General features: G+C 42.8%; 2 protein-coding genes across 4 annotated transcripts in view; both read left to right on the top strand.

Moving 5' to 3' along the window:
* Window positions 1-11,118, top strand: part of ank1a (ankyrin 1, erythrocytic a) — a 161,190-nt gene extending 150,072 nt beyond the window's left edge. For 2 of the 3 annotated variants that reach the window (XM_055162095.1, XM_055162096.1), the window contains 4 exons: window positions 826-909; window positions 2,614-2,742; window positions 8,444-8,527; window positions 10,618-11,118. In XM_055162095.1, coding sequence (XP_055018070.1) covers window positions 826-909; window positions 2,614-2,742; window positions 8,444-8,515 — 285 coding nt within the window. In that variant the 3' untranslated portion in view covers window positions 8,516-8,527; window positions 10,618-11,118. The remainder of the gene's footprint in view (window positions 1-825; window positions 910-2,613; window positions 2,743-8,443; window positions 8,528-10,617) is intronic. The other variant, XM_055162097.1, reaches the window with a different exon arrangement.
* Window positions 11,119-16,629: 5,511 nt separating this feature from the next.
* LOC110172485 (eukaryotic translation initiation factor 4E-binding protein 2-like) lies at window positions 16,630-19,348 on the top strand. The gene is made up of 3 exons (XM_020938367.2): window positions 16,630-16,974; window positions 17,866-18,051; window positions 18,620-19,348. Exons 1-3 carry the CDS (start codon window positions 16,836-16,838, stop codon window positions 18,655-18,657), a joined length of 363 nt encoding a protein of 120 aa, XP_020794026.1. The 5' UTR covers window positions 16,630-16,835; the 3' UTR covers window positions 18,658-19,348.
* Window positions 19,349-22,716: the final 3,368 nt, after the last annotated feature.

The following is a 22,716-nucleotide window of genomic DNA, read 5'->3' as shown; positions in this document are numbered from 1 at the left end:
TAAATGACCAAATCCACACAGTGCTAGTCTAACTGAAATGTACATATTATATTTCCATCATGTACAAAGCTGCTCTCCCGTGTCTATATTCCACTTCCTAGTGTTTTTATTGCAGATAAAGAAACTACTACTAAAAAACTTCTTCTCCTTCATTTAGACCTTGTTATTATTAGCTGGTTAGCAGGGCTAGAGCAGTAAAAGAAAATGAAATGTTGGTAAGAAACATTAATGAACTCTGAAAATTTCACCAGTTGGCCTTAGGGGGCTTCCCAAAACAACCCCAACCATCTGTTGTACTGCTGTCTTTTCAATTAGCACTGAACAACTGTAAAAACACTGAGATACTGTAAAAACACTGGGGCAGTGTAAAAACACTGGGACAGTGTAAAAACACTGGGGCAGTGTAAAAACACTGGGGCAGTGTAAAAACACTGGGGCAGTGTAAAAACACTGGGACAGTGTAAAAACACTGGGGCAGTGTAAAAACACTGGGGCAGTGTAAAAACACTGGAATAGTGTAAAAACACTGGGGCAGTGTAAAAACACTGGAATAGTGTAAAAACACTGGGGCAGTGTAAAAACACTGGGGCAGTGTAAAAACACTGGGACAATGTAAAAACACTGGGGCAGTGTAAAAACACTGGGGCAGTGTAAAAACACTGGGGCAGTGTAAAAACACTGGGACAATGTAAAAACACTGGGGCAGTGTAAAAACACTGGGGCAGTGTAAAAACACTGGGGCAGTGTAAGCTACAGGCGGAGGGGTGCAGATGAGGAAAGCAGGGCACTCTCCCTGAGCTGATGTGTACATACATGTGTTGCCAGGGTGACGAGGCGGACAATCTCCCCGGGGAGCAAGTGAGCGAAGAACACTTCACAGACGAACACGGAAACATCGTCACGAAAAAGGTCAGTCCAATAAGCACATGTTCTGTGGTCTCAAACATGTCACTCCACTGAAGCACAGCCAAACACCATGTTAGACCAATGTACACTAGAGGCTCAGAGGTGACAACGACAGGCCCTCACTGGCTCTCAGCGCTTCAATGCATCACAAATGTTACAGAGGCTTGCATTATTTTATTCTTATATACACTATCAACATTCATATCACTCCAAACTGCAAACAACACCTCATAATAGAAATAAAGGAAGGTGAGGTCAGGTGACTCAGGAATAAAGTGCGTACACCTTTGTGGGGTTTTATTAATATGAAATAATATAGAAGGATTCTGAAGTGAAAATCGTGACGTGTGGTTTTGAACACAGCAGCAGTAATAGAAACATATTTACCCGAGACACAGTGGCAAGTGTTCCACAGAAGTGTTTAACAGCTGCTGTCTGTTCCATTAAACGACAGGCTCCATTTACACTCGTGCGCTCCAGTCCGTTTAATGTTCTCAGAGTGGATAGTGAGCAGTCCACACAGGGCACAGCAACACCACAGCTCGTGGTTCTGTACCTCCACCGCACGTTCACTATCGGCTCTGTACATGAGCCTGTTTGCTTTTACATATTTGATGGTTTGAACAGACTTTTTAGGAAGAGACTTTACATAAGTAGAAACCTCACTCATGATTATTATTTATTATTGAGGCGACCAATTTAAGACTTCATCTATCATCAGAATCATTTGTATCATTATAGGAATAGTAACAGAGGCACCCGCTGTGTCATTTTCTTAAAGGTTGTAGGAGGCTTTTTTTTTTTTTTTTTGTTTCAAATTGTCATTGAAACACTATTACAGAGACGCAGCAGCCTTGTAATTATGATGACCAAAAATAAAGAATGAAAATCTATCAACTGTGGACATAGTGAGGCCAGATAAACATCAGCCAATAGAAAACAAGGCTCCCTCTTTTTCTATTGGCTGTTCGGTTGTCAATCAAACTCCCTACGTTTCTAGTGTAACTGACTCGTCGGCGCGCGGGGATTATGTGGTTTATGCAGCCGTTCTTAGAGGTTTTCTCCAACTGTAGCTTCTTCGCAATTTGCACAAAGTTTGTCCCGATGGCGGACGAGAATCCACGACCAGTTCGCCGCAAAAGAAAGTCGGTTTTTGAGGTCGCTGAAAGAAGAAGAGAAGGGGAAAAGGAGCGAAGCCAAACTGAGGTGATTCTTGGAGATTTCTTCCAGTGATGGCGCGAATGAAGCAGACGAAGGGTCTAAAAACTGACACATCGGTCGCTAAATTACCTCTAGACAGGTCACTTCAACAGTAATTCTGAACGTGCACTGGATGTAAACAAAAACGTGATTTCTAGAGTAAAGAGGCGGGAGGAGATGTTTCTACTGAGGGAGCTGTGGAGGAGGAAGGTGGTGTCACACATGCACAACATCTGACAAAGGACTGTCGCTGTATTTCTCTTTCCTTAAAAAATCCTCTATACAACCTTTAAATATAATATGTGCTGTTTGGTAAATGGCGCGCAACACTCTCACAAATGGCACATGCTCTTGTTTTGAATTTGCACCAGGATTCATAAATGTGTCCCGTCCTTGTCCACCCTGAGCCTCACTAGTGTACATGTCCTCCTTCATCTTTCTTTTGCGTGGTCGTGATGCTCATTTTGTGTTTTCCTCTCCACCCGTGTGCCTGCTTGCCGTGTGCAGACTGTGAGGAAGGTGGTGCGGCGGGGCAAGGGTGAGGAGGGGGTTCAGGACATGACAGAGGAGGACCCCAATGACCTGGAGACCGAGCAGTACATGAGCTACGCCATCCTGGGCCGAGACAGCAGCAAGGTGGGCTACTGACCGGGCCCCTCCCTTAGCTAGCGCCCGGAGGACTCCACACCCACGCGCACTGTCAGAAGAGCTCTGAGAGGTGTGGTCGGCGGGAGGGGGGAGGCGGGAGGGGGGCAGGTGTGTCAAACTCAACGTTCAGACCGAATGAGAGCTTGTCACTAGTGGGAAGATTTAGGGCTTTGATAGTACTCTGGTTTTTCAGTCAGATTTCTACAGAAAACATGAATGTAAAACGGTGAGAGTGGCGGATGGGATAGTCACGGCAGTTTATCCTGCTGTAGATGGACAAACAAAACAAAGCTCAGGAGCTTTGTTAGAATTTTTGGGGCCTTAATTACACAGCCGTTCAAAAGTTTGGGGTCATCCAGACACTTTTGTGTTTTCCATGAAAAGTCACTTATTTACCACCATGAGTTGTAAAATGAGTAGAAAATATAGTCAAGACATTGACAAGGTTAGAAATGTTGATTTGTATTTGAAATAATAATTTTTTCCTTCAAATTTTGCTTTCGTCAAAGAATCCTCCATTTGCAGTAATTACAGCATTGCAGACCTTTGATATTCTAGTTGTTCATTTGTTGAGGTCATCTGGAGAAATTTCACCCCACACTTCTAGAAGCACCTCCCACAAGTTGGATTGGCTGGATGGACACTTCTTGTGTACCATACGCTCAAGCTGCTCCCACAACAGCTCAGTGGGGTTTAGGGTGAGGGTGAGGATTGCACAAGGGTTTTCTAATCATCCATTGGCCTTTTGACGCAGTGAGCAAACACATTGTACCATTAAAACACTGGAGTGACAGTTGCTGGAAATGAGCCTCTATACACCTATGTGGATATTGCACCAAAAACCAGACATGTGCAGCTAGAATAGTCATTTACCACATTAGTAATATATAGAGTGTATTTCTGATTAGTTTAAAGTTATCTTTATTGAAAAAAACAGTGCTTTTCCTTCAAAAATAAGGACATTTCGAAGTGATCCCAAACTTTTGAACGGTAGTGTATAAAATAATAGTTTGAGCTTTGGACAACAGACCCCTGTAGGGACCTGTGCTTTGGGAATGAAGTGTTCTGTTTGGGAGAGTAGGGGACAAGAAGATGTTAAATATAAGATGGGGTAAGATAACTGATGGCTTTGTATGTCAACAGCATGAGTTTGATATTGATCCTGGCTTTGATGGGGAATCGATAGAGGGAGACAAGCGCAGAGGTCTGTGGTCCATTCTCTGCTGCCCATTTCATATTATAACTGATGAGGAACTGAAGGTGAACTGGGGTCGCCACATTCAGATAATCACAAATGAAGCTATAAATTCATGTTAAATATTGCAATGACGTAAGGGAAACAAAATGGCTTTCCAGGTTCACATTTGAACTAAACCTCCTGTTTCTACCACATGGTGTGAACACAACACAGACATTTTCACTGCGGTCACTCAGTCTCATCATGTCCTGTGTGAAATAAATCATAGTGAGTCAGGAGTTTGTACTTCTCAAGAGCAGTGAGGGCAGAAAAATCTGTGTGTCATTCGTTCATTCGTTTTTCATTATAAAACAAAAAATAAGAAAAACAAAAAACAAAAAATGTTTTCATTATTTGTCTTCAAACCCAAATTGAAAAATCAGATAATGATTATTTTTTTCAGTTTTCGATTTTGTGTTTAAATGAAAAATGGAAAAAACGGATAAAGACCGTTTCCCGTTTACATGACTTCTGTGACTGCGATGCCGAACTGAACCAGGACTGAACCAGGACTGAACCAGGACTGAACCAGGACTAAACCAGGACTGAACCAGGACTGAACCAGGACTGAAACCAGGACTGAACCAGGACTGAACCAGGACTGAACCAGGACTGAACCAGGTTCGGGACCAGACCGGGACTGAGACCAGGACTTAGACCGGGACCAAGGACTGAGTCCGGGACGGGGACTGGGACTGGGACTGCGACCAGAACTGAGACCAGCATTGAGACCAGGACTGAGACTGGGACCAGACTAGGACTGAATTATTGTTTTTTTTTTTCATTTTTCATTTAAACACAAAATCGAAAACTGAAAAAAATGAATCATTATCAGTTTTTTTCATTTTGGTTTTAGAGACAAATAATGAAGAAAATAGTTTTTTCGTTTCTTATTTTTGATTTTATTTTGAAAAACAAATGAAGGAATGATACACGGGTTCAGAAGGAAGCTGTTTTCTGTGGCTGCAGCTGGACTAGACTCTACTGAGCTTGTCAAACTGATGCCATCACTAAAACACTAAAAAAACAGCAATTTATTAATAGATTAAGATCTTGATCTGATAAAAACCCAAACTACTCAACTACTCACACAGTCAGTACTTGTAGCTCTACTGTCGTCAGTTATATTTGTATATTTGTTGGTGGGGTAGGTGGTGCTAGCACAGGCTGGATGGGACCATGGGCCTTGGGTTTGACACGAGGGTGGGGGGGGGCTCAGATGACGCAGCGGGGGGCACAGTGAGACGTGTGAGTGTGTTTGCACAGACAGACAGACGGCCATCTCCTGCATGCTCCCACCAAACCACTGTGTCTAATCCACGGCTCTGGGAGAAGACCGGCTCACTGCAGCGCCACTGTTCTGTTATCACATCTGTCTATTATTCACCTTTTCATTATTAAAGACTCTAGTCCCTCATCTGCCTGTGTTCTCTGTCACTGTTCCACTTGCCCTGCCAATCCCCAGCCTAGAAACAAACAGCAGGAGTTATGGGCTGCGTTCACACTGCAGACTGAAGTGACCCAAATCCGATTTTTTGGCCCCTATGTTCCTGTATCTGATCTTCTAATGACAGTCTGAACCACACAGATCCGATTTTTTCAAATGTGACCCAGGACACTTCGAAATGTGCTCCTGAAACCGATACATATCTGATCTTCTGACATGCGACTTCAGTCTGAAGTGCATGAATCCGACCTACACGTTATCAACAAGACACAAACGTCACTATTCTGCGCTGAAGTAGCTGAAAATTGTTAATGAACTCCGTGTCATTGAAGTGAAGCACATCACCACTCACCACTCTTGTCTACGTCTCCACATCCACACGTTCCTTTCAACAGACACTGTCCCACAAAACACCACGACCAAAAACCTCATCCTTCTCCTTCTCAATCTCCTCCTTAAAACAAGTAAGTTGTTCATGTTCTGGCTCCGGTACGAGAGGAACTTTAAAATCTCCAGGTGCTCGATGCTGCGTCCATGTTTGGACAACTTCTGTAAACACAGAGACGCTCGCTGCGGTTGACGTCATCGTGTCTCCAGTGTCACATGTGGGACACTTTTGGGACGTTTAATGTTCACACTGGAGTCACATACAAGTCACATTTAACTAGAAATGTGAACGACCTCGCAAAAACATCGGATTTCACAAAAAAATCGGAATTGAGCATTAAGCCCTGCAGTCTGAACGTAGCCTTAGTTCCTTCACTTAAATGAGGTCCAGCTGAAATGACATGAAAATGGATCCACTGATTATAAAGCAATATTCAGCATTCCTCATTTACAAATGCAGGGAGTACAGCAGCAGCACATCTGGTGTCCCACTGGTACTTCTGGGTGACTAAATGGGGACTAGAACTATTAGTTTAACATTTAACACAGTACATTAACATCCGATACTGATCCGTGTACAAGATGGATGTCCAAATACACTTTTACTTGGGATTTCTTGGGATTTTTTACTGAATTTACCCAATTTTAATCATCTTACCACAATGTCGAGGAGAAAATTCAGTTCGTCGACTGGACAAAAGTTAGTTTGGTTGAAGACGTTTCGTAGCTCATCCAAGCTGCTTCTTCAGTTCTGGTCAGACGCTGGTGGACACTTCCTTATATCCAGTGTTGGGGAGTAACAGATTACATGTACCAGAGTTACATAATCAGAGTACAAATTATGAGTAACTGTATTCAGTTACAGTTACTGTTTCAGTGAGTGGTAATTAGATTGCAGTTACTTTGTTGAAATAAATGGATTACACAGCGGTATTTTCCTGTTTTCACATTTTGGGCTAAACCAGAACTAAAACAAGACTAAACCAGGACTAAACCAGAACTAAACCAGGTCTGAACCAGGACTAAACCAGGACTAAAACCGGGACTAAAACCATGACTAAACTAATACAATATGACACTAACAGGAGGATGGACATAATTGTGATCTCAGATAGAAATCATTTCTCTATCAATAATATTTATAACATGGTTAAGTAAAGACTGAACAAACAAGAATTTTCAGGATGTGGTTGTTACATTCATGTAGTTTTAAAAAACATGACAATATCAAAAAATCCAAAGTATTCAGATTACATTACTCATTTTAAGTAATTTAATGGATTACGTTACAAACTACATTTTGGGGTATGTAATCTGTAATCTGTAGGGGAATACATTTTAAAAGTAACCTTACCAACACTGCATATATCTGCAGGGAGGAGCTAACTCCACTGAAACTAACACACACACTTGTTTACTTGTTTACAGTTTCTGTTTGTTAGTTATGTTTATTGACCTGTACAGGGTATGGAGTCTAATTCATGGCCATAATGGAGCTTCCACACCTCTGGACCTGACCTGGATACACCTGTTGTTCTCTTGTTTGTTTAGATTTAGGTTTGAGGATGGAGTTGTAAATAGGAGATAGACGGTGTCTGAGTCCATTTCTGTTTAGAGAAGGATTCTCTTTCTTAACAAAAACAGCTTCTTACATGCTCCTCTCAAACCAATTATTTTCTCTGACTAAAATCTGTACCTCACTGTCCTTAAATTAGTGGAGATGTACAGCAGACTGAGGTCCACTGCTGCTCTCTCATCTGTGTTGGTTCATCCTCTTGTGAAGTAGATGTTTAGTTTCTCCAATGTAGCGTTCATTGCACTGAATGGAGTAGACCACATTACTTTGTTTGTGGCTCAGTGTTTTGTCCTTTGGGTGGTCAATAGGCTGAACTAACAAACCGAAACTGTAAACAAGTGTGTGTTAATTTCAGAGTAGTTTCAGTGTAGTTAGCTCCTCCCTGCAGACAAATAGAAGGAAGTGTCCACCAGCGTCTGACCAGAACTGAAGAAGCAGCTTGGATGAACTGAGAAATGTCTTCAACTAAACTAACTTTTGTCCAGTCGACAAACTGAATTTTCTCCTCGATGTGGCTTCTACCTGGACGACTGAGTGATTCTTCACACATCTTACCACAATAACAACTTGTTGAACATTCTTAACCATAATAAACATGGGCTTCTGCAGGAGTCCACAGTGTCATGAGCCCGTGGCCTTCCCTTCCTTCTGTTTGTCTGTTGGCCTGATGCTCCCTGAGCCTGGGTACAGCACAGGCTCCACACAAGCTTTTTTTTTTTACACCTCCCTGGGCTCACTTGTTGGGACTACCATCTCCATCAGCTCTACCCTCACAGTAGACTCTGAGTTGAATATGGAGCTATCAAGAGCATATAAGAGTGTAGATGTTAGCTCCTCCACAGCGGCTGCACACAGGTCAGCACCTCCACCTCAGCTCTGTGCAACTGTCCTCACCACTTTTTCTTTGGCTTGACATTTTCTCTTTTTGTTTTCACTGGCTGTCCTCAACTTCTCCTGCTCTTTTTCTGTCTCTCCCTTTCCTCTCGTTACTAACCTCCCTCTGGTGTGGGGCCCCTGTGGTGTGGCCCCTCCCCTGATGTAGCCCGATACAACTGATGTGAAGAGAGGGGCTCAGATAGTGAAATGTGCCAGTCTGCGGAGAGTTAAGCAGTGAGGCAGGCTGCAGGTACGCGCTGCCTCTAACCCATCTGCTCACATTTAACCCACTGCCCGCCCGGGTTAAATGCTCAAGTGTCACAGCTGAGCAAAACCATTCACTCTGACTGAAGCAAATAACAAAGACTCAATATCAAACACCTGCTGGATAATAAAAGAAAGTCTCACCTCTGCATCACACAGAGGCCAGGCCAAACCTAGCAGCTTATTCCAAGAGAGCCAGATACACCTGCAAGCGGCAATGAAGGGCCTTGAACTCACTAAAAGTGACCACAGAGATTCATTAGGAAACACACTCTTAAAACTTGTGTCTTTAAAATGTGAAAAACAAGAGTTTGCAGCATCTGTAGCATCTGAATAAAACAAGAGCCACTCACTTTACATTTGAGCCATTACGGCTGGTAAATAATGTATGCAATAGTTGATCTATAAGCCTATAATTGTCTTAAGAATGTGTATATTATATTTAAAGTTAGTCTCAAATCAGAATGCCATGTGATTAATTAACCTCAATTTTAAAAAGTGTTCAATCTGCTTTATTTTTCTATATCAACTGGCAGCACTAGTTTTAATGTGAATTAACAGGAGGTGGCCGGAATATTTCTTGACAAGAAGTACCACTAAATAGCTAGAGTTTAGTAGGTCTGTGCTAATTTAGTTTTACCAAATACTGAGCAAAGTGAAAACTTGATTCTGTAGAGCTAAATGCATTTGCTTCAGTCAAAATGGATTTCATCTTTATAGAAAAAATCTAATCTAACAATGTGCCTTTAATTCAGTACTAATCATATGTAACACAACACTGGCACTGCAGGCTCACCCTGAACCAGCCTGGACTCATCCATATGGGCCAAAAGGTTCCAAATACATATTGTTACTACTGAATGAAGCAGAGATTCATTCATTCTTGACATTTGCCTTATTGCAAATGGTTACAAATGACTGGAAATGTGTGCATGCGGGATCACATATTAGGCTGGTGTATTTCTACGCACACTTTCACATCTAACAGAGTTTTCCAATGGCCCCGACTGGCTGTTGCATGGTCTCAAAGGCCCTGGCAGCCACGGCTCCAGGCCAGAGTGAAAAAGTGAGAATGGAGCTTGAGCACAGCACTGCCCTGTGTGCGTGTGGCCTTTCCAGTCAAGCTCTATTTAGATGTGTTTGAATGCTCTGGCTGGTCTAATACAGCGACTGTCATCATCACAGAGGACAATTAAATATAGAGTTTCCATATTTGGCGTGTTTACTCACTAATGGCCGTGCATGCAGCAGGCTGCTTCTCTCTGGAGGAAACACTGCTCCTGTTCAGAACGAGCACTCCCAGCAGCAGGCAGCACGTGGGTTTACTCGACACGACGAGTCTGGGCTCAGTCAAAGCCCTTCACAGAGGACATGTTGGGCACAAAGCACACTCACTGTTGTGTCACACCTGTAGGAGCCTTATGCTTCTATTGACATTCACGCGCATATAACACCCACTGTGTTATTATAGTGAAAATAATAGTGCGTTTATTTTCCGTTGTTTGTTTGTTTGTTTTTTTCTACATTAGAGTCTAGTATTTTACACATATTGAAGGACTTCTGTATCCAGTTGTTTCTCCTCAGCTGTAAATTGGGAACAACACTTCCTGGTATATTGGACGCCTCGCGCAACCAATACTTTCACTTTACCCAAATGCTTGTTTAAACAGACTTTAATTGCTTATTTTCAAGATGCCATAATGACACACAATTCCTGTTTTCACCACCACCAGTAGTTGGTGATACACGTACGATTCAGCAGCGTCGCATAGTCATTTTGGTACAAATGCACATCCACTGCAGACAAACATGGCTTTTTTGTTGTCATTTTAGATTAATATTGGCATTTAAAATGTGAAAATGATAACATAAAGATCTCCAGGTGGGTCATACATCATAGCTGACACAAGCACAATATGTCTTCTATCACATACACAGCAGAGGACGTGCCCAGTGAGGCCTGCATGAGAGTGCCCGGTCTGAACAGAAGCAACAGAACTGTGAATGTTGAGAACACAACAAAACACAACCTTCTCTCTACACAGTAACCTTCACCACTGGCTTCTTTGCCCACAGAGTTCTCCACACGATTCCAGCCCTTCTCCTAAAGCATCGTACATGGACACATGACCCGGCGCTGTCTCTGACCAGTGACCACCTCACAGCAGACAGCCGGATAAACGGACCTGAGCACCACCAGACCTTCAGCACGCCACCACCGAAGGATATGGTTTTACCTGTAGTTTTTATGACATTTTTTTTAAAACCATGAGAAACATCTACTCTAGGCAAGACGCATGATTTCGTATAAAACTAAAACACAGACCAAAAAAAAAAAGACAAAAAAATTGAGCAACCAAACGAGCTTCCTGTATGTGTATGAGCATGAGTGACTCCCGCCGCATGGCCTGTCTTTAACTACGATACGAGGGGGGGTTTGGGGGACAGGCATGCAGCACTGAATATGGTCAATTATGGGCCAATAATAAAGTAAGGCGAAATTTGAAAAAAGGGTTATGAAATTTAAATTGAAAAAAATAATGATAATAATAATAAAGTCATCTCTAGGCAACAGTTTCTCTGCCCCCTGGTCCACGTCCACTGAACAACCAGTTCCATGTGGGATCCCATTTCTCAACAGTTTATCATGGCTTCAATATGATTCTGTAGATATCCTGCAGATGGCGCCATGCATCATCTTGTTTGGTCTTCTTAGCTTTCCACATTTTATTTCCATTAAGTTGTACAGTGTAGTTGACTTGAAGATCCCTTTATTTTACCCAAATGAGCAACTGAAAAGTAGTTTGATATGATATGAGAATATGTCTTTTGCCATTGTAGCGGCTCTGGTTTTATTTTGGAATTGTACACAAGACAAACAGTCCAGAAATGTTCATAGAAAGTTAATGACTGTGGTTTCCTAGAAAGAGCGACAACACAGCTTCATGGAAATAATGCAAAAGTTTGGGTTTCATATTGTCTTCTAAATGATCACAGAGAAGGACAGAAGACCGAGGAGAAGTCTCAGCCAAAGACGTGTAGTCAAAAGTTACATCTTATTTTTTACAGAATAACTTATATTTTCTTGCATCAAACAAAGATGATGAATGAGCTGCCGTGAGCGAGTCAGCGTCACGCGTCTTCCATTTGTGTGTGGTCTCTGTCAGTACCCACCGGTGCCGCCTCAGAGTAGATGTAGCAGCCTGGTCCTCGGGCAGGGGCAGGGGCAGGGGCAGGGGCACCGCGGGGCCGAAGAGTAGCAGCCACGTCTGGAGTCTGGCCCACAACCAGAGGCCCTCGAGACTGTACTGTGGACTGTAGCAAGGAGAGGAGACAGGTACGGGATTACATTTGTGCCTAAAGTAGGTTTCTCCTGTCAAAGGTCCTACACTCTGCATTACTTCTTGTGTTTAGAATGTGTTTATAATCCTGTGAACATTCGAGCAGTGACATGTCAGACTTTATGACACTGAGGGGTGAAGCGGTTTAAGGATAAATCAGTACCCTCTAGTGTCAACGTTCCTAAAAAGAGACACTAACATTGACATTATAATATCTGGAGCTGATGAAAACACGGTCAGTTAAGCATTACATTTTCTTAAAAGTAAAATTTAGAAATCATGGCATTTTAATTTTGAATCTGTATTATTGCTGTATTGTTTTCCCTGCATACATGAGCCGGACATCACTTCCATATTTAATGCACAATGTTTGCATAATCTGGGGGGCTGGTTTGGAGTTTTATATTGGTGCAAATAATGACAACATGAGCACAATCACCTTCAACAGATGTTCAAGGATCTGTATGTACCTGCACTCTACACTATATGTTTAACTGGGAACACAGATCTCACATACAGCCTCTTTAAGCAAGAATAACTGTGCAGTTATTTTAAAAAATGTATAGCTGGGGCACTTTTGTACAGTTAAATCCATTCTTCTGCATGTATGTTTTGGCACAAATGTAACTCCGTACTCAGTCGTGGAGAGAAGGGTGCGTCCAGTTGAGTTGAATGTTTGTCCCCTTGCTTTTTCTTGAGAGTCACCAATCACTGTGAAGAGTTCTCTGACCTGTAACTGTGAGTGTGGCCCATTACGAGCGCCACTCTCCTCCTCCAATCCAAACGCGCCCAAACCCACGCAGCAATAACAGCGCCGACAAGATTGTCCATGTGACCGGAGAGGGGACTTTAGCTTCATGTTCTTCCTAAACGCGGGCTTCTAGTCTGTGGAGAGCAGATTTAGGCTCCACTAAGCAATGATGTCAGTACATAGATACTTCATTTTGCACTTGTATAAAGCGACGATTACATTTCGAACGTAGCAACTTTTTTATCTCATCCTCGTTTGGTTTTGAACTTCCAATGAGCCATCTCACCTTCCAAGTGCCCAGTTCTAGAGATTTCCATTTCAGAGTGAAGAGTGTGTTTGTGGATGTCTGTGGTTGTTCTAAAACCACATGGGTTCTTCAGTATTGGGACAGTTAAAGGTTCTGAAATGGGCAGAGGACAAGCTTCATGTTCTCTGGAGTCTTCTACAAAACACCTTTTCTCAAGTTGATTTACCTCAAGTTTAAATGGCGGCTGGAAAGTTGCAAAATAAGACTTACTTAACTTTTTTTTTGTCACTTTAACCAACAAAAAGATTATGGGATGGAAATATCGGGGTTGCACAAGTTATCACAACTACCACTACAAATAAATGAATGAAAAGTCAGTTTCATTCATTTGAAAAGTCTTATTTTGCAATTTTGGTTTGCACTTTACGGCCACCAGAAAATCAATGTGTGCCATCTCATGTTCTATCATAAGCGTGTTTCACTTCCTTTCTCAAAGTTGTTCAAATAGTTGCTTTGTGTAAAGTCAGACTGATGTTGCAATAACCACCTAGCAGTGTTCGTTTAGTGCCACCTGAATCGATGAATGTACAGTCTTGGTGTACTGTAGTTCTGAAGTAGTCTTATGTGTTGATTGTATTTAAGTAGATTAGAGAATGTTTCACCTCTGTATCTAATCTAGTATAAAGTCATCTCAATGCTAACACAGAGGCACATGTGGGGCAAAAGGGTTTGAACTAACAGATGTTTCATCATATCATTTATATTTTGCTATATTTTTAATAAGACAGAAGCCAGATGTCAGTGAGAATACGCAGTAGCAGTTGCAAATGAAGGGCTCAAGAGTTTTGCTTGTTTTGGAAGCAAAGGGCCATTTTTATTCAAGGAGCCGATGTCAGGAGTGAGGAAGAGGGCAGGAGGGGGAGTGCTCAGAGTAACGGCTGTACGCACAGAAGAAGAACTGAACTGAAGAGCCACTGCTCACAAAAACTCTGTGGGTATTTAAAAATGTCTTTGTTTAAAAATGTTTTGTTCTAGAAATGTATAGATTGTTCCAATCCTTAGCTGATTCTGAGTCAAAACTCCAGTATATCCAAGAAGGAGATTCTGAGCTGGGATCCAAGACAGGATCCAGGACAGGATCCAGAACCCAGCTGGGTCATTAGCACACTGGGCATAGTTTAGGTGGGAGGTGAAACCCCAACAGGAAATCCTCCTGCAGTTTGATTTGTTTATAGGTATATGTTCTATATGACAAAACACAGCATAGTTAAAAACTTATGAGTGAACCATGAGCATCCTGAGCTGTGAGCTGCAGGGGGCGCTGTGCGTACAGCCACACTCTGAGCTGAGGGCCAGGGCACACTCAGCTGTTCACAGAGACGCCGTGGACTTAATGACCAGTTTTACAAGATGGCAGACATTGTCCCTCAGCAGCACAGCCCTTCTAGAGCCCACAGCAGATGAGCAGGCTTCCACACAGACTGAGACGTCACACAGGAGGTCATGCAAAAATATTACTGTTGCAAAAACTAGAGAACTTGTATATTCCTTTAGAATGGATTGAAGACATTATTAACGCAATAGTATATTACTCAATACTAAGGAATGCAACTGCGCACATGCACAGAAAATCTTTTTATCATAAAAGGCTATATATCTATAAATATATATATGAGATATAGGAAAATATATATATTTACTTAGAATGCTATGCACCCTTCCTTGTCAAATGGGATTATGTTATGGATGTACTTTTAGCATCATACAGCTGTAGCTACCAAGAGACTGTCGGGTAATGCCTGCAACCTGGGAAACAAGGGACGTTCTGGGGTATTTGAAATGATTTTTGTTTGCTTTTTTATTGTTATGGAGAATCCTACATGAATTTAAAATATATGTCAAAGCCTTTTAATCCAGTCGACTCTGTTAACATCTATGAATTTACTCGGTACACCAGCTCAACATTTACAAAATTAATAAAGAAATGAAATGTGTTTGTGTATCTTGTGTGTGTGTGTGTGTGTGTGTGTGTGTGTGTGTGTGTGTGTGTGTGTGTGTGTGTGTGTGTGTGTGTGTGTGTGTGTGTGTGTGTGTGTGTGTGTGTGTGTGTGTGTGTGTGGGTGTGTGTGTGTGCGCGTGTGTGTGTGTGTTTGTGTGTGTGTGCGCGTGTGTGCGCGTGTGTGTGTGTGTGTGTGTGTGTGTGTGTGTGTGTATGAAATATAAACCCACATCTGCTCGTGCGATACATGTGTAGAATATTCAGATTGTACTTTATCCATTCAGGTACATATTCTTGCTTCATAAACTTGTGTCTTTTTTAAACTGCCATTGTGTCTTTAGGCAAGGCACTTCCCTCACATTGCCTGGTATGAATGTGGTGTGTGTGAGGGTTGGTGGAGGCACGGTGGTGGAGATGGGCAGCTTCTCTTTAGTCAGTTCTGTGTGGTCAGAAGATGTTCCAATAAAACTCTGGAGAGAGGAGCAGAGGAGGACAGGAGGAGAGGAGCAGAGGAGGACAGGAGGAGAGAAACAGAGGAGGACAGGAGGAGAGGAGCAGAGGAGGACAGGAGGAGAGGAGCAGAGGAGGACAGGAGGAGAGGAGCAGAGGAGGACAGGAGGAGAGAAACAGAGGAGGAGAGGAGCAGAGGAGGACAGGAGAGAGAGCAGAGGAGGACAGGAGGAGAGGAGCAGAGGAGGACAGGAGGAGAGGAACAGAGGAGGACAGGAGGAGAGAAACAGAGGAGCAGAGGAGGAGCAGAGGAGGAGGAGGAGAGGAACAGAGGAGAGAGAGACAGAGGAGAGAGAGCAGAGGAGGACAGGAGGAGAGGAGCAGAGGAGGACAGGAGGAGGAGGCAGGAGAGAGGAGAGGAGCAGGGAGACAGAGGAGAGGAGCAGAGGAGGACAGGGAGGAGGAGGAGGAGGACAGGGAGAGGACAGAGGAGCAGAGGAGAGGAGCAGAGGAGGAGAGGAGCAGAGGAGGAGAGAAATGGAGGAGGAGAGGAGGAGAGGAGGAGAGAAACAGAGGAGGAGAGGAAGAGAAAAACAGAGGAGAGAGGAGGAGAGAAGCAGAGGAGAGGAGAGAGGAGGAGAGAAACAGAGGAGGAGAGGAGCAGAGGAGGGGGGAAACAGAGGAGGAGAGGAAGAGAAAAACAGAGGAGGAGAGGAGAGAGGAAGAGAGAGGCAGAGGAGGAGAGGAGGACAGGAGGAGAGGAGCAGAGGAGGAGAGAAACAGGAGGAGAGGAGGATAGGAGCAGAGGAGGAGAGAAACAGAGGAGGAGAGGAAGAGAAAAACAGAGGAGGAGAGAAACAGAGGAGCAGAGGAGAGAGGAGGAGAGAAGAGAGGAGGAGATGATGAGAGGAGAGAGGAGCAAAAGAGAGAGGAAGAGAGGAGAAAGCAGGAGTAGAAGAGGAGAGAGGAACAGAGGAGAGAGGAACAGAGGAGGAGAGGAGGGAGACATTAGTTTTAATGTCTAATTCAGGATTATGCAGTGTGTCTTGGTTTCCTTGTCTCCTCTGAGCTTGGGGCCGATTTTCACTGACAGATGAAAAATTGAGGATTGAGCAAAGGAATCAAGGAGAAGGAAGCGAGGAAAGAGAAATGAGATGCACCCAATATAACCCACAGGTCGTGAACCTGACCCACCTGGACACGCAGTGCGGTGTTGTGTCCAGCAGGGGGCAGTCCTGCTCCACTCAGGTCCAGGTTCAGTCGCTGTGTGTGCTCACTTGTCACTGTGTGTCCTCGGTGCACTCTGTGAGACTGAGCAGGAACGAGCCTCACGTCCTCTGTCCTCTGTCCTCACGTCCTTCTCCCGGTCCCTGAACACCTGCGCGCGAGAGGCATGTCACACACTGTGCATTTATAAGAAACAGATATTTCATTTTATTCTTTCAAAAAAAAAGAAACTTATTGGAACCTCTTTTCCACGAGACCTGAGTGGTTTGCGCCGACACAATGTCCACAGATGGACAGAAGAGCAGTGGCAGCAGGGCCATCCCGGGGACCAGGAGGGTGACGGTGCTCGACCCGGCGCACATGCCCCACGACTACAGCTCCACTCCCGGGGGCACCGTGTTCAGCACCACCCCGGGCGGTACGTAGGCAAATGGACCGGCTACAGCCCCGGGTTCCAGCGGCTCATCCAGGGTTTTACTTTAGACTGTAGAAAGAAAACATCCAGTGTGTGGGTTTACTGACACACGGGGCCATTCTTCCATATGGTGCGGGGCGTCGTGCCAACAGCCGGGCGAGTTCACGCTCAGACTTTAACATGGTTGTACAAAGAAAAGCATAGTCTGTTTTAGAAGTGCTCTTTCAAAGATGTAGAGTTGCATAAAGGTTGTGTAGCTTCTTAGTTAAAAATACAATAAGTAAAGAAAAGCAGCTGTGTGTATAAACTTTATGACTTCGTGGAATTTCGTCATTCAGTCACGTGCCGTTACCTCGCGTGAACCTGGTGAACTTCACCACAGCTCGAGCACTATAGACCCCCCCCCCACAGAGAGAGTATAAGTGGAACTGACCCCAGGTCTACTACACTACAATCTATGACTACTACAGAAATCTCTCAGGAGGACTAAACTTTGTGTATTTGAGTGAGAGTAAGAGTCTGCACTGTCTACACGTAATGATCAGGTTTGATTTACGTTCAGTGGAGTTTCTGACATATTCTACACTGTTAACACAGTATGTCTCCTCTGTCAGTACCTGTAGGACTGTAGTACAAGCCCACCACACACAGCAGGTGTATGATTCTTGGAGTGTGACTGTGGGCAATTGGATGATTCTTTGTTAAACACAAATCGTTGGCTATAAGACAATTGATTTTAGGAATGATTAATAATCTAATGAAGCTCAGTTGTCCTCAAACTCTTGATTAAGTAAGCTCGTCATGCTGAGACAAATGACGAGACAAACCATGACCATGAATGGAAAATCTAAACCCCTGTCCTCCTCGTGTGACTGACCGTGACTCCACACACAGGCACTAGGATCATCTATGATCGTAAGTTCCTGCTGGAGCGCCGGAGCTCCCCGCTGGCCCAGACTCCTCCTCGTTGTCTGCCTCACATTCCTGGAGTGACCAGTCCCTCGTCCAGTGAGACCAGAGACCACAGCAAAGAACCACTGAACAACAGCAGCAGCCTGGCACCACCCAGCAGCCACACTGGTAAGGACTGGCACACTGCTCTGAGCAGCCTGGCACACCAAGGAAGGACTTCAAAAACTTTTCAGATCCTTTAAGGGCCCTTTCAAATACTCTATCTTATTTTTTATTTTTTTATACATCTGCAAATCTCTAACACTGTTATCATGTGTCACACTGTAAAGCAGAGGTCCTCTGATACAGACACACTGTTACAAGTTCTAGACAGACAGATCTTTATTGATCTCACAGGAAAACAGAAGAAACAAACATAACATAATAATGTCATATGTTACACCGTTGTGTCCATAGGCAAGACACTTAATCCACCTTACCTAGTGCCTATGAATGTGAAATGTGAGTGATTGTGCTCAGAGGGGCTAATGGCACATATAACCAGCCTTGTTTCCACCAGTCTGCCCCAGGGCAGCTGTGGCCACAACAGAAGCTATAGAAGCGAGTGTGCAGTGAATGGAAAATGCTTCATGAAGCAGCTTGGGGGTCTTGAAAGGCGCTACATAAATCTAACCCATGAATCAGAGAAGTGAAGTAAAATCATACATCTGCCTCATGTTCGTGTGTGTTCTTGTAGGAGATGAAGACCAGTTCCAGATGGACATGGAGCTGTAGGACATGTAGCTCAAGTCCTGAGTCAGTCCTGCCTGTAAAGAAGAGTCCACCACTCTGCATCCTTCTTCTGTCTGCTTCTTTCTTCACTTCACAAAGCCTCAGCAGGCTCCACTCTCATATAGTGTGTATGTTAGTGTATATGTGGATGTTTTCATCACTGTCATACTTGTCCTCGACTATCATCTGAAAGAAGCTCTTTGTAGATTGAAGGGTTTAGGACGTCCTTGAGGATGTACCAACTGTTTAGTGAGTTTGGAGAATCCAACACTAGAATCATTTGGATCATTTAACTAACAATAAACAATTACTCAAACATGTGTGAATGAAAAACTCCAGATGTGTTTTTGAGGAGGGAACGACATTTTGACATGGTTCAAAACTCAATTTTGCCTAAAAACCTTTAATATTCATTTTCAATCGATCAAAACAAGAAAAGTATTTGGGCTTTATGGTGCCACATAAAAGCAAGAATAATGGTCAAGATGATGAAATAAAGACATGTATAAATGATAAGTGTTGAATATGAAGACAAACATAGTGTGGACATCATCTGTTTTGTTTGTGTTCTGTCACTTTTGCTATTAACAATGTTGCTAAGATTATGCATTACTTTACGCTTGAATAATTCCAAATTCAGCTGAATGCAGTTCATTGTTGTATTGTTTCTGCCACACAGCAGTGTCCGATAACTTGGAGCGCTTTTGGAAATTGTATGTACAATAATTGTACAGCACTTTGATTTTCACACATTATTTGTTGATAAACCTTAAAGAGTAAATGATCTGTGGATGTGTTTTCTTTGAATCTGAACTCGAGTTGTCAAAAGCATAGACTGTATAACGGAGTTTGACGTCACCCACAGCGTTTGGGTCCAGTCAAATGAAGCTCATGAAGTTAGCATTTATAGGGCAAATTTGGAGCTGAGTTCTATATTCTATATTCTATATATAGCAATAGGAATTTATTTACAGACAAAATAGTGAAATAAAAACAGCAGAATCATGTAGAGCAGGTTAATATGAACATTTTAATGTAAAGTCAGTTGGCAGCTAGCGGGTTAGCCATGTCTATTTATATACACAGTGTACGGTCAAAAGTATAGAAAATCTGACACGGATTGAAACAAGTTGATTGTTCTATTCTCAAGTATTGATAAGTTTGAAATGCGAAAATTGTGACAACACTGGTCTGAATCAACACTTTTTCTTCCTGTTTTGTGAAGATCCTGTCATCATGAGGAGATAAATGTGACAGCAGAAGGCTCGGGTTCCAACACATCAGTAGAATTCCTCTTTGAGTGGCTGCAGATAAGCCCAGCCAGCGCTCAGAGGTCTGGACACACCAGGTCAATACACGACTGGACACAGACAGTCACTTTCTCTGCCCTGCTCTTTAAACCAAGGAACAATGACACAGTTTGGATATTCTGTCCTTTGTCCACAAATCACTTTACACCAGATGCCCTTCCTGTCCCAGTCACACAGCTAGGAGCCAATACAGATAAGTATGTACACACTCACACATGTGCATGCATGTACACACTCACACATGTGCATGTATGTACACACACACACATGTGCATGTATGTACACACACACATGTGCATGCATGTACACATTCACACATGTGCATGCATGTACACACTCACATGTGCATGCATGTACACACTCACACGTACATGTATGTACACACTCACACATGTGCATGCATGTACACACTCACACATGTGCATGCATGTACACACTCACACATGTGCATGCATGTACACACTCACACATGTGCATGCATGTACACACTCACACGTACATGTATGTACACACACACACGTGCATGCATGTACACACTCACACATGTGCATGTATGTACACACTCACATGTGCATGTATGTACACACACACATGTGCATGCATGTACACACTCACACATGTGCATGCATGTACACATTCACACATGTGCATGCATGTACACACTCACACATGTGCATGCATGTACACACTCACACGTACATGCATGTACACACTCACACATGTGCATGTATATACACACTCACACGTGTGCATGTATATACACACTCACACGTGTGCATGTATGTACACACTCACACGTGTGCATGTATATACACACTCACACGTGTACATGCATGTACACACTCACACATGTGCATGTATATACACACTCACACGTGTGCATGTATATACACACTCACACGTGTGCATGTATATACACACTCACACGTGTGCATGTATGTACACACTCACACGTGTACATGTATGTACACACTCACACGTGTACATGCATGTACACACTCACACATGTGCATGTATATACACACTCACACATGTGCATGTATATACACACTCACACATGTGCATGTATATACACACTCACACATGTGCATGTATATACACACTCACACATGTGCATGTATATACACACTCACACATGTGCATGTATATACACACTCACACATGTGCATGTATATATTTGAGATTTGATGTGTTTTCATAGTGTTTCATTTATTTGAGCAATATATATGTGTGTGTGTGTGTTGGGGGGGGGGCAGGGTAGGTTATGTTGTTACATCCTCAGAAACATTATAAACATATATATATATATATATATATATATATATATATATATATATACTACTGCTACTACTACTACTACTATTGCTATTACTACTACGACTACTGCTGCTGCTACTATGCTACTACTACTACTACTACTACTACTACTACTACTACTTACTTTTTAGTGTTTTCATAGAAAAGCAGGGACAGCAAGCAGGTGATAGTTTTGGAGGAAAGGTGGATCCAGTGGAGCTGTCAGAGGAGGAGAGGGACATAGAAGAGAAAGAAGAACAGAACAGAGACAGAAAAGTGGATGAGGCTCAGATTGGCCCTGCAGCACAGGACAGCCCTGAATAGAATCTAAAAGACACCATCAAGGATCTGGGTGAAACGCAAACTGACCCACAACAAGTGAAATTGTCTGAATACCCCCAGTGTGGTGTGTAACCCTAACCCTAACCCGCAGTGTAGCTTTGGGATGAAAAAGAGATCATTCAACTCTAAGTTTGAGGCTTTTCCTTTGTAAGAATATTCACTATCTAAAGATGCAACTTTTTTCATGTAGAATCTTTGGCAGAAATTTGAAAAATGGTGCTTTTGTAAACAATGGCCTTTCAAATTGATAAAAAGCACGTGATCTCATCAGAGAACATGACAACACCAGCCATAAAGCAAGTGTCCACACAGCAAAAAGTAGAGTGTTAAAATTGACTCTCACAGAATCAACTTGAACAATTTCTCAGAGGTTATATGAGTCCAATCTGTTCTAGGGTTAATTTAACATTTTTGGAAATGTTAACTAAGATAACTCTGGACACAGTTTAACCCCGAAATCCAGAGTTATATTAACGTTTGAGAGTAAACAGCTAACACTTTGTAGAGTTAACCTGATTTCACTAAACAACACACAGAGCTGTTTTATTTTATTTTTACTTTATTTGAGTTCATTTAAGATTAAATGATGTACAAAACTGGTTCAAACTGGTCTGTAGTGAAGTGGTGACTGGGAGGAGCCAAATTAACACTAAGGGAAGTTGAATTAACCTCAACCACATCAACTCTGTCAAATAACCCCAACTCAAACCCCCATTTAACTTTCAAATAGTTAAAATAACACTTTTGGTGTTAAAAACAACTCACAATATTTTACCCTAAAATTTTAACCCTCCAGTTTTTGCTGTCCAGTGTTGGAACAGTTCTATAGAAAGTGTAACACACAGCAAATGAGGAGGAAATGAAGAACAGACAAGAGTATCGTGCCTGTGCTGTGGCCGTAGTTCAATTCCTGGCCAAGCAAAACATTCCTTTTCAAGGATGTAATGAAACAGTATAAAGAAACAACCAGGGACGGTTTTGAAAATTTTGACCCTTTCTTGCAATTATATAAAGTCATCTGAACTTGTACAGCTTTATCTAACTCAGGGCTGTGAATGCTGTCTTTGAAAATGTTCCTCCACTTCCTCAGTGCCTCATTAGCATTAATACCTCA

Source organism: Boleophthalmus pectinirostris, unplaced genomic scaffold (genome assembly GCF_026225935.1).
Source record: "Boleophthalmus pectinirostris isolate CB_2022bp ecotype Guang Dong unplaced genomic scaffold, ASM2622593v1 HiC_scaffold_4, whole genome shotgun sequence".
Classification (NCBI taxonomy): domain Eukaryota; kingdom Metazoa; phylum Chordata; class Actinopteri; order Gobiiformes; family Gobiidae; genus Boleophthalmus; species Boleophthalmus pectinirostris.
The sequence above is the reverse complement of the archived record's forward strand: the minus strand, read 5'-3'. Positions and strand labels throughout refer to the sequence as shown.